Below are 12,981 nucleotides of genomic sequence, written 5' to 3'. Positions count from 1 at the left end.
GTCGGGTCTGCGATTTGACAGTAAGTGAGTCGTGATCATCCGGTGGAGCCGTGGGTGGATAGCCTTCCCCATTTACCTTTCCTGTCGCTGAGATTACTGTCGTGCCAGCTTGCTGAGTGGCTACAAGGACGACTTCTATTCGCTGTTTTGGGGGTAACGTCTGCCGTTTGTTTCTCGACGTGTGTGTGTGAGGGAAAAAAACGATCCGGGTGCTGGGGAGATCCCCTGCTCGTTCGGCCGAACGAACGCTGTGTTCCCAGGCTAAGCTAGTAGCGTAACGGGTGGGGGTGGATTCCTACATTTCGGCCCTCCGACAGCAAATATTAATAACGTCTCAGGAGTATGTTGTGGAATAATGACAAGCAGAAGAAGCAGAGCTATTGAAGGAGAGCTTCTTGGAGAGGAAGAGATGTCAGTGGATAAGTATCGGTTGAACGATCAGTGAAGAGGTGTAACAGCTGAAGTATTTCGACTAAGCGGAGCTAGTCGGTTAGCTATACTGATCAAGGAAGTTGACTAGCCACCTTGCTAACTCGGCTACACATGTATTACTGGACCAAGGGCTGCCGCAAACGTATGTGAGATATTAATAGAATTACAACAGATTCGCACAACAGATAGACGATGCCAGTTTTTGAACGCTGGAGTCTGTAAAGTCACAAGCTGTCGTTGGCTTTTGGCTAACCAGTCGTTAGCTAGCTGGTTTACCGTTAGCTATAAAGTCGGAGCTTGTTGTAAACAAAGGGTCCTGAGCTCCAACAGTCCACAGCAACGTTACACCTCCAATTATCTTTATCCGATTGTTCCACGAACATCGGTGCCTGTTTGTTGAACAGTGACAGTAACTCTCAGAGATGGATTTAAAGACAGCAGTTTTTAACGCAGCCCGGGACGGTAAGCTCCGTCTGCTTCAGAAACTGTTGGAGAACAAAGATGGACACGAGGTGACCAAGCTGATGGGTGAGAAGACCAATGGGGCCACCCCGCTCCTGATGGCTTCCCGATACGGCCACCTGGAGCTGGTGGAGTACCTGCTGGAGTGCTGCAGCGCTCCTGTCGAGGTCGGTGGGTCGGTGAACTTTGACGGGGAGACCATTGAGGGAGCTCCCCCGCTCTGGGCCGCTTCTGCCGCGGGTCACCTGAAGGTGGTCCAGTCCCTGCTGGGCCACGGAGCTTCTGTCAACAGCACCACCTTGACCAACTCTACACCTCTGAGGGCAGCCTGCTTTGACGGCCACCTGGACATTGTGAAATACCTGGTGGAGCACAAAGCTGACCTAGAGGTGGCCAATAGACACGGCCATACGTGTCTCATGATCTCCTGCTACAAGGGACATAAGGACATAGCGCAGTACCTGCTGGAGAAGGGTGCAGATGTCAACAGAAAAAGTGTAAAAGGTGAGTGGATCAGAGCTGCAACTAATCAATATTTATCAATTATTAAATTAATCACCAATAGTAAATTAATCAGTTTGAGTAATATTTTAAGAAATAAAGTCAAAATTCCCTGATTTCAGCTTCTTAAATGCAAAATTGTTTGTTTTCTTTACCCTGTGTGACAATAAACTGAAAATCTGGATTGTAAGTTAAAACAAGACATTTGGGGTTGTTATTTTGGGCTTTGGAAAATACTGATCGCAATTTTTAATATTTTCTGGCATTTTAAAAGAAACGCCTATTAATTAATAGAGAAAATAATCGACTGAGTGATCCACCATGTTAACAGTCATTAGTTGCAGCCTTAGAGTGGATAGCTCACACTTAGTTAGTAGGCAGAGACCCTTACCCTGAAATAAGAAACTGATTTATTCTGCAGTTTCGGGTATTTCTACATAGGGCGATAAAGGTGATGTATTGCCATTTTGTAAATCCAGTTTTAGGGAAACTGTCATGGTATGAACACCACCATATGTGTGATGTTTGAAAAGTTTACTCTTATTCAATCAGAGTAGTGAGTGTAGATAACCACACTGCTCTCTGGTGATGTTTGAACACAACATTAAATTAACCACTGTCACAAATCTTTGCATGTTCACCATACAGTGTTTTTTGTGAATGGATACAGTCTCACAAAACGGTATGAAGCATTTGTCAGGTGTATCAGCATTTTCTGACACAGGTTTTTCATAGTTTGATATGGTTTGAATACTCTTTAGAATAAATTGGACAAATAATGTTCAATGATAAATAACATTTGATAATAAATGTATTAAGGTGAACTCAGAGTTGGGCTACAACTGTTGTTGTTTTTCATTATTGATTGACCTGTCAATCATTTTCATGATCCATTGATTAGTTGTTTGATCCATGAAATGGTGAAAAATGTTGATCATTGTTTTCCAAAGCCCAAGATGGTGTCTTCACATGTTCTCTTCTGTCCACATCCCAAAGATATTGAAGTTACTGTCACAGCAGAGCAAAGAAACCGGAAAAAATTAACATTTGTGGAGCTGAAAATTTCTTACAAAATTACTCAAATGATTCATCAATTGTGTTTCATTTATTAGTTGACAGCTAATCAAAAGCAAAGAAAAAAATGTTTTTATATTGTTAACAGGTAAAATACCCTCACACATCACAGGTGATTATATAAGGAAATCTAAGTGTATACTTTGCTTTTTCCAGTAGGGAAGAACAATACAAGATAATAATTAGGCAAAAGCACTTGCATGTTTCCATTTCAAATGACTCAACAGAATAACATGAATGTCTGGTTTTACAATGGAAAGCTGTGATGACTGCGTCAGCGATGCATTGACTGATTCTGTGGGTGTGTCCGAAAGATTTTTTTCTCTTTCAAGGTGTATAATGCACCTAGTTAAAATGTGAACACCTACCATTCACTGAAAAATATTTGTTTAAATTTCACCAGCCTATTCATAGTAAATCATTATTTGTCTGACATCTATTAGACACTTACAGTATTTTACCAGCATTTGGCTGGTGCTAATTCCCACCCTATTCTCACAAATGTCTCAAATCACTCTGAAAATATGGCTATACAATCCTCATGCATGACTGTCAAATCTACAAGCAAGCACATGTATGGGTTTGCACACATTTTAGTGTCTACCTCCTGCACTTCCATTGTTAGCTTCATCTTTGGCTTGCCTGACAAACCTGCCTTCAACAAATTACATAGAACTCATTCACTGCATCAATATCCAAAACACTTAAAGGAGAAGTGTGTGATTTCCAGTGGCATCTAGCGTTCAAACCTTAGATTGCAACTAAGAGGATTTACCCCGACACCGCCCCTCTCTCACCAAGAGTACGGTGGCCGTCAGCGGACAAAATGGCGAGCGAAAGCTATCTCACAACAAACTACAATTATGTGTGTAGGATGAATTACCTGTCCAGCAGAAAACAGGCAACCTCGGCGTCACTGTGAAAACATTTGTCCTCCATCAGCAATTTCCATCGTGTAAATGCTATGCCGATGTTGATTCGTGTTTTTGTCGTTTCCTGTCATGCTTGCGTTTACTTCCTTCGCGTCTCCACTTCTTGGATGACGGGGATTCATTGTCCGCTGCTTTTTGTTCTGGTACAGTGTATGTATGATCCTCCATTTGTCAAAACTGTGCCAGTCAAGGTTCACAACGCTAAATGGTCTGCCAGCAATCACCCGCGTCTATCCTCCCCGTCTACTTCCGTGTTTACAATGCGGCGTCTACGTAAGGTTGCCATGGGCATCCCTAAACTCACTGTTAGTGCAGTTTGTCCGCTCTGCGCTGCCGTAGACGGCGCAGGATGATGATCTCCGTAAGTCGACCCGACAGTATGTAACTATAAATGGCTATTTCTAAAGTAACAGGAACATATAGATTATGAGTTTATGTCGATTGATAATAATAAATAACATACTTATATATAATATATCTCATTTATGTACATAAAGTCCTGTAATTATTACACACTGGTCCTTTAAGTCGAGACACTTTGTTCTCCTGACTAGTGTTACTCGTATAGCAGGAGGCAGATGCTGTATGATGCACAAACCAATGCATGTGTTTATAAGTGAGCTTGACAGCATCATGTGTGATGACTGAGGTTGAAAATAGCACTCTTCCTTAGCTGTTTTTTAGACTGTTGCCTTTCCCACAACAGCTGAACTGACAGGAAGGAGTAGATGTGTAATATTAGATATGAAGTGGCAAATTTCCAAAAACAATGAACATTGTGTTTATGGAGCAGGGGAAGCACGTTATGAAGAAATGGCCAGGGCACCACGATCACAGCCGATTGAGCTGTTTAAAAAGCTGTAATCAGTCTTCTTGCTTAAGTACACACACCTGTTAGCGAGGTGCCCTCCTCACCTGCCCTTAAGGTAGCCTAAATTCTGTCTGAAGGCACATGAGTATTCAGACTAATCCCTGGCTGTAGAAAGGATTTTCCTAAGTTTCTGGATTAACTTGTTGTGTTAGTGAAAGTAAATTTATCATCCATACAAGTAAAGCTCAGCACCACATGAAGCTATTAATGTTCAACATTCCTCCCAGAGTAGGTGTCGCCATTGGTGGCAGCTGGTTTGAGGCCCAAAGGAGGCATTATGGCAAGAAGATGATGAAATGGTATAATATTCCTTTGGTGCAGATGGTATCTAATATCTGAAAAACACTGACCATTAAATAATTTGAATGCATTTAGCCATCCCAAACCATAAAAATCATTGTCAAACAATCTTTCTTCAAAGTTAACCCAGATTTGCCCTGTCCACCTCTAATGCAGTAGAGGAGAACCTGTAATGCTACTGCCCCCAGGTTTACTTTGTCAAGAGTAAGATGATAAAAGAATCTGGTTGGTGTAGTTTTGGCAGAAACTTCAGAGTAAATAATGGTTAATCCCTGACTAACCCTGTTTGGTCTCGTCTGCTTGAATATGGATTAGCCTCAGTGCCCTGAGAGCAGCCAGGCTAGAGGGCATCAGCCAACTGCTGGTAAAATATGCAAGTGGCTTGTTTGCTTCGCTCACCAGCCAAAAAGCAATGGTGATCCATTATGTGGGGAGTCAGATTTGATCATTCACTAATCATTTGGCCTGTGGAGAAAAAAATGCATCCTGAATGCAGCATTACACAAAAATGTTGCATTGAAATGATAGGCCAGTAAGGATGGACTTGATGTGTTGAATTGATTTAAGGTGGGGTGCAATATTCTGGAGAAAGATTGTTTATATTGAACTCAACAACCAAACAAATCGTGTGTGTTAACTTCATTAAATAACTACCTGTGTTTAACTCCAGGAAGAACCAGCTGTGGAAACCTCTGAATTTACAGTGTTATTGTTGATGCCTGATCCTGATTTCCAGGGCTGAGTGACCTGTTTGAAAGAGTAGTTTGCAGGAAGTTTGAAGTTGTTCTTCCAATTTCCATCTATTCATGGATTTTTAAGTTGTGATTTGGAAGTAACATGAATGCTGCAAAGGCAGAGTAGGGTAGGATTGTTGCTGAACTTACTGTAGTATTATATGGGTGATGGGTTGGCCAAGACTAGTGTCTCAATGTCGCTGTCCAAGAATGCGTAAACAGTTTGATGTTACAAAGTGATTTCATTCTAGACTTGTTGCTGCCCCAGTACATTACCTAAAACCACTAAAATATTGCTTTACCTCATGTTGTCGGTGTTGATGCCAATAAATAACTTCAAACTAATCTAAGTCGCTGTGTGTGGACAGCAGATAAAGGTTACGACCTAATACATGAACCTTTATCCTGGCTGGGCTCTTTTCAGTCTTTCCACTCAGACAAGGTATACAGTAAGTACCATCACTGCTCACAGTTACAGAAGCTGAAATTGATATTTTGGGCATTCTCAGAGAACATGAAAACATGTTATAGTTCAAAATGTGCTCCACTATGTGTTGATGGCTGTTTAGAATACCACAGTGCCTTAAATCACAGCCTTGCCAGGTTTCATGTGATGTGACACACCCACCAAGTGAAAGCAAACAAAACATTGCACCATGTGTGTCGGGAGGGTGTATTAATTAATGGAGAAGTCTCTGTACAGCTTTTGTCACACTACACATGCACAGGTTTGCTTCAGGTGAGTCAACATCCCCAATGGAAAGCATCTATTGAGACTATTTACCCATTACAGTACAACTAGAGACAGCATGACCTGAATCGCACCTGAATGGGTAATCATCAGGTGGAAGTGAGTGTGTAACAAAGGACTCGATGGCAGCATCCACAATAATCCTCGTATCAGCTGATCTGCAGCCATTTGAATATATTCCAAGAGGAAGGATAGTAACATAATGACAATGACAAGTAACAATGACAAGAGAGTATTAAAAATAAAGTTTATAAAGAGTAAATAATAAAAAAAATCTTTTTTCCTTTTATTCTTAAAATTATATTAAAGAAATAAGTAAACTAAAATAGAAAAATGGCATTGGCAATGACATTGAAAATAGTATTGGATAATACAGTGATAAAATGTTTCACTTGATAGTGAAAGCAAAATTGTACATGATGATAATAACAGTATGAGGACTGCTCTTTGTGGCAGAAAGGTCACAATTCATCATATCAATGTATATCAATTTTCATGTATCCTTATCAAAAGATAAACACAGACATTGCCTGACACTAGCACATTTTACACTGAATTCCAACTAAGCTTCTGTTGGACATATCTTTGTCTGTGTTCTTAATGAATATCATAATCTGTAGTAGGGCTGAATGATTTAGAAAAAATATCTAATTGCGATTATTTTGAGTGAGAATGCAATTGTGAAATGATTTGCAATATTAGAGGTAATCATGATTTTTACATTATTATTGTTATTTTGATCAAAAACATGTTAAATGACAACAGTGTGATTTTGTTTGCAGGAACCTGTATCAAAAGAAGATTTTTTTTTTTTAAGTTTGTAGAATCTGATGTGTAGAACAGGACAACTCTGCCTCATGACATTCATTCATTTAAAAGTTTTTTGACACACATTTTGCCTTTAACAAATATTGCACCTCCCACGAGTTAAAATTGCAGAGAGCCATATTGTGATTTTGATTAACTATACAGCCCTAATTTGCAGCTTCTTGTAAGACATGCGCCCCCCCTCTGTTCACAGGCAATACCGCGCTTCATGATTGTGCAGAGTCGGGCAGTCTGGAGATCATGCGGATGCTACTGCAGTATGGAGCATCCATGGAGCAGGATGGCTATGGCATGACCCCCTTGCTCTCTGCCAGCGTCACAGGCCACACTAACATCGTAGATGACCTGACAACACACCACCAGGTCAGGCTTTTTGTCACGTACAAAGAAGAACTTGGCTGTCTGTGTATTTGAGGCTATGGCTGTGATATTTTGAATCTGTTGAAAATGATTTTATTTTCCTCGGCAGACAAGCCACATGGAACGAATCGATGCCCTGGAGCTCTTGGGAGCCACATTTGTTGACAAGAAGCGAGATCTGCTTGGAGCTTTAAAATACTGGAAGCGAGCCATGGACCTCAGGTACATGGACAGTAACAACATTGTCCATAAACCAGAGCCCAAGCAGCTGATCATGGCATATGACTATGCCAGGGAGGTGAGTATCAATTTGATTTTTTGACTTTCAACCTTCATGCTCTTGAAGTAACTTTTATTATTGCTGCAGGGTTTTGACAGGTTCTTAAAAAGTCTAAAATCCAATAATCTGAATTTTAGCCCTTAAAATGTCTTAAACACAATTTTGACAGGTTTGATTGGATTGTTAACATTAGGCTTTTATAAAGTTGCATTAACTTCAGTTTCACTCCTAACTGTGTTTTTGGGAAAATTTCGTATTGATCATCCTATAATAAAACTACAAAATAAAACGAACATGTGCCGTGGAGCCCGGTCAGAGTTTATCAGAGTCCAGCACACAACAAATTAAAGTTAAAAAGTCCTCTGCAATGGAAGTCCCCAGACCAGACAGCCACTGGAGGAGCCCTCAGTTCTGTCAAAAAGTTGGGGCTCTGATTTAGCTAAAAACACAACTAGGTACCATACTCTCTCACATCTCTGTTTCTGTCCTGGTTGCATTAGCCTGATGTGCTAATCTAATCTTAACTTGGCAGGAAAGAGCATTACATCAAGCCATGCTTTAAAAAGACAATATTCTTCATCCTTTTTTTTTTTTTTTAACCAATATGCACATGAAATAGGTCTTCAATTGCATTCATAATGGTAAACTGTATGATGCTGGGTTTATATTCGAGAGAAACTGCTGCAACAGTCCAGTGTCAGGACTTGAAGCTATTAGATTCTGAAAAGCCTTACTTCATCACATGTACACAGAAACCCTACACTGCTTAAACTGCTGCCCCCTGCCTTCGTCTTGACCCTGTCGTTCTCTTCCTAGGTAACAAACGGAGAAGAACTGGACGGGCTGATATCTGACCCGGATGAGATGCGCATGCAGGCACTGCTCATCCGTGAGAGAATCCTCGGCCCACAGCATCCAGACACGTCTTACTACATTCGCTACCGGGGTGCTGTCTACGCTGACTCTGGGAACTTTGAGCGCTGTATCAATCTGTGGAAATATGCTTTGGACATGCAGCAGAGCAACCTGGACCCCCTCAGTCCCATGACAGCCTCCAGCCTGCTGTCATTCGCTGAGCTCTTCTCCTTCATGCTGCAGGACAGGGCCAAAGGGCTCCTGGGGACATCGGTGTCATTTGAGGACTTGATGGGGATCCTTTCCAAGAGCGTGCTGGAGATCGAGCGGGCTGTTAAACAAAATGGACCCATGCCTCCTGACCCTGCACAGCTCAGCAAGGCTCTGTCAATCATCCTGCACCTCATTTGTCTTTTAGAGAAGGTGCCATGTACCGCAGAGCAGGACCACTTCAAGAAGGAGACTATCTACAGGTGGGTTTCTGTGGAAATTACTTGTCTTGGCAACAATTTGTCTCCATTGTAGAACTGCAATGCATAGCTGATCAAAAAGAAAACTAGTTTCCAACTGTTTGATAATCAATTAATTGTGTCAGGCATTTTTCAGGCAAAAATGCCTTTCTTTGTCATTTATGACAGTAAGTGAAGCGTCTATGCGTTTTGGACTTGGTTAGACAAACAAAGCAATTTGAAGATGTCATATTGGGTTCTGAGAAATTGTGATGAGCATTTTTCACAGTTGTTTGACATTTTATAGAACATTATAGTTTATAGTGAAAATAATTGGAAGATTAATTGATAATGAAAATAATCATTGTTTGCAGCCCTACTTCAGTGAGGAAAATGTTTTAAAAATGGCCTCAGTGATCTTCAGATGTAGAGAGAGGTCATCGAAGTGTGTCATCCACTTAAAATATGGTAGTTGTGAGGGAATGCACATGTTTTGTGGCAGTGATCGTCTTTGACCTCATTTCTGAAAATGTCTTTCACATACCCGGTCTAGTATTTGCTTTGGTAGTTTTAACTGTAGTGTCGGAGGACTTTTACATACCCCTTTTCAGCAAATAAGAGTGTTAGGTGAACTAAACAATGCAGTCCACTTCTAATACAGGCATTTTGTGAATTTTTGTAAATGATAGGGCTGCAATAAACACCGATTTTCATTACTGAAAGACTTTTCATTTACTGTCATACATACAGGTGTCAAAATACTCCAAAGCCATGATTCAATTTAATTTTTGATTTTAAGGTCATGATTGGATTTCTCAATTTACACTTTTTTTTTTTTCAGCACTGCCCGTTATGCCATTGTTAGACTATCGAGTCTTTATTTGTGAACATCAAGAGATCATTGGTTTTATGTCCTGACATTTACATTTTCAATTTTTTCTATAAAAAGACATCTACATGGTATCAAGTGTGATGTAACAGTCAGTAAGCTACACTGTGTCATCTTTGATGTGTTGCTTTTTTTTTTTTTCCTCCGGGCACCTATTAGACCCTGCAAGTAGGCAGGGGCAGAGGGAACAAAAATACAGGGAGAATCCCAGATTCTGCCTGTAATTTGGATTTGGATTGATTTTAGATTAATATTGAAACTGCGACACCCCATAAATGTCAAAGAAAAGCAGCAAATGCTGCTTAATTGACAAAGTGTTGCGGCTGTGTTCAATAAATCATGTACATAAAGATGACTTTTATCTCATCTGTGTCAATATTATGTTAACCCTGAAAGCATCATTGTCCCATAATTGTGTAGTGTGGTTACCATGATGTTTTGTAGTTCACTGTCTCCTTTTTGCTTGACATCAAGTTGACATCTTTCCTGGTCTTCACAGATTCCTGAAGCTCCAGCCATGTGGTAAAAATGGCTACAGTCCACTACACCTGGCAGTCGACCGGAACACCACCTGTGTGGGCCGCTATCCCGTCTGCAAGTTCCCCTCCCTCACAGTCGCTTCCATCCTTCTTGAGTGTGGGGCAGATGTTAACAGCCGTGATGAAGATGACAACAGGTTTGGTGTTATTTTTCTTTTACTCTAGCTTCAGCAACTCATAATTTGCTGTTTTTTTCAGTATACTAGACTTAATTTATACCAATAATACTTTTATTATGAAACAATATGGTAGAAAGGATCAAAACAATAATTTTATGTCTGAGAAAGTAAATGAAACTAATTTTGTAAAAGCTCCTCAATTGTGTTAGCATGTGCCATTGTGACCAGTTAAATAAAAAATGTCAGACCAGATCAACGATAACAACTTTTTTTCAGTACAATCTTATACCAAACTATTATCTTTTCCTACCAACCAGCCCCCTTCACATCGCTGCATCCAACGGTCATCCAGACATCATGAACCTGCTGATTTCATGTGGGACTCACTTCGACAGCACCAACGCCTTCCAACAAACGGCCTGCGACCTCTTGGACGAGAAGGAGCTGTCCAGGAATGTCATCCAGCCCATAAACCACACCACGCTGCAGTGCCTCGCCGCCAGGGCCATCATCAAGCACAGCCTCGACTACCGGGGAAACATCCCCGAGAAACTAGAGGCCTTCGTCCTGCTCCACAGATAATGATCGTGAAGGAGTGGATGGGAAGGATGGATGAAAAAGGAGGGGGTGTGATTTCAAGTGGACAAATTAAGGAGCACTATAGCTCAACACCTGACTCACAAGGTGTTTGAGGATATGAAAGACACGATTTTGTGGGTTAAGTTTGCAAATTCAAACTATTTGTGGAGTATGAACTTGAAGATTCGTGTGAACAAAAATTTCCTCATTCAACCAGGATAAACTGAACAATGATGGGAGTGAACGGAGAAATGAATTACCATTTTCTTCCTCTGTTTGCTCTTTGGTGGAGCCACAGCCCAATCTGTGGGGATGTATTAGAAGTGAATTGCAACATGGACGTATACAGTTGTATCTCTGGATGAACTGAGCAAAGGGTTTACGTATTTTTGCTTTAGAAAAAATGATTTTTTTTTTTTTTTTTTTGCATATTCCACTATGCTATTTATTGAATCAAACTTGAGAGATTTTTCTCCATGCTGGCCCCAACCCAGCCTCAAATTTTACCTGCTTTTCTCTTCTCAAAGCAAGGATTGAGGCATTTCTACATAATATGCTGGGACTTCAGGTTAGTTTTTGTTTGTCCCATCACTGTTGCCAACAGTCATGGACCCTTCCTCAGTCACCATTAGGTTACTCTTTCTTTTTTGTACTTTTACAATACATTTAGTTATCGTCATGCAAATCTGGATGTCTGCCAAGTGGTGTGGATTCTAGACTCATTTGTCGTTCCCACTTAAGTGTATAACAAAGCTTTATGAGAAGGGTTTAATGTCTGCGAACACCATAAGTGCTTTATTCTTCCTATGCACAGGCTAGGCTGTTGGAAAGAGAGACTGTTGTATTCTGTGCCGGCACTTGTCTGTGCAATATCTCTCATGAGTTTTTGTGTTTACCTCATTGCTGCCGTTTCCTTCAGTATCCCCGTACTTCGCTCAAAGAAGTAGGGGGATGCAAAAACCATTGTACTGATTGTTGTAAGAGGAGTGAATGAATTTGAGTGAATGTGTGAAAGAGTGTGAGTGCCACACGGGGTGTTTCTCGAGTGTTTTTTTTTTTTTTCTTGAGCTTACACAAATTACTGTGGACAAGAGTTTGGTGAAGTGGCACTCATGGAGATTCCATAATGCACATGACTGCCACTAGAAACCACAGCAGCCAAACTAACGCTGGAGTGTGCAGGCTTGTACTCAGAAGTGACCTCTTAATGTTCATACATGGCCGACCTTTAAATGCAGTCGTTCTTTTAATAATCATGATCAAAAAGCAAAATCTGACTAGGTTACCAACATTGGCCCACTGTGCATGTGCAGCAGCAGCAGCAGCATATCAACCAACCAACCAATCACTGCAGAGAATCTTTCATGACAACTCCTAGACTCCAAAGCTAGGGTGGTTCTGCTCATTTTGTACCAACTGTCGTCCAATTGTATGAGAACGGAAGACACAGATGAGTGGGAGGACGCTGCGACGTACAGAATAGTAAAGCTTATGAATGATCTTGTTTGCACATTAGCTTTAGATGTGTGGGTTGAAAAAAAGGGCTTTTCATAATTTGTAGGATTTCATATTGCAGTCTGTTAAACCTGACAGTTCAAAACCAGACATAGAAAATGTATGAGGACTCCCAGGGCAACTTGATTTGAATCTGCACTTTACTACAGCGGAGTTTAAGATTTGATATGGCATTAATCAAGTTCATGTCTTAATAACCAGTTTGACAATAAACCCATGTTGCACTTGTCTCCTTGTCCAAATGTCTTTATTTCCTTTTTCTATTTGTGGGACTTTTCCCATGGGAATTTCAGCAAATGTATATGTGTCTATGGGGTGATGTCTTTTTGTCTTTTGTGGGTGTCTTAATTGGTGCCAATTTCTCATGGCCTAATTAGGATCAAAGGCAGTCAAACTAAATGTAATATTTCCACTAGGAAAATGATGTTTAAGAAAAATGCTGCTTCAATCTGGCTGACACTGATATGAAGGTACTGGGAAACCTATGATCCTGAATATGGATGTTATGTAA

The 12,981-nt window shown here is 40.7% G+C and overlaps 1 protein-coding gene across 1 annotated transcript; it reads left to right on the top strand.

Annotated features, from left to right (window-relative positions):
• Positions 1–12,698, top strand: fem1c (fem-1 homolog c). The gene is made up of 6 exons (XM_084728748.1): positions 1–1,398; positions 7,079–7,248; positions 7,355–7,543; positions 8,342–8,853; positions 10,218–10,394; positions 10,694–12,698. The coding sequence occupies exons 1-6, from the start codon at positions 855–857 to the stop codon at positions 10,956–10,958; spliced, it is 1,857 nt and encodes a 618-aa protein (XP_084584874.1). The 5' UTR covers positions 1–854; the 3' UTR covers positions 10,959–12,698.
• Positions 12,699–12,981: the final 283 nt, after the last annotated feature.

Source organism: Lutjanus erythropterus, chromosome 10, assembly GCF_056507025.1.
Source record: "Lutjanus erythropterus isolate fLutEry1 chromosome 10, fLutEry1.hap2, whole genome shotgun sequence".
Classification (NCBI taxonomy): Eukaryota; Metazoa; Chordata; class Actinopteri; order Lutjaniformes; family Lutjanidae; genus Lutjanus; species Lutjanus erythropterus.
This window is presented reverse-complemented; position numbering and strand designations above follow the sequence as displayed.

Coding starts and splice junctions, on each gene's coding strand:
- fem1c (XM_084728748.1), top strand. CDS start 855: ATGGATTTAAAGACAGCAGTTTTTAACGCAGCCCGGGACGGTAAGCTC. Junction 1,399..7,078: donor CAACAGAAAAAGTGTAAAAG/GTGAGTGGATCA, acceptor CTCTGTTCACAG/GCAATACCGCGCTTCATGAT. Junction 8,854..10,217: donor AAGAAGGAGACTATCTACAG/GTGGGTTTCTGT, acceptor TGGTCTTCACAG/ATTCCTGAAGCTCCAGCCAT.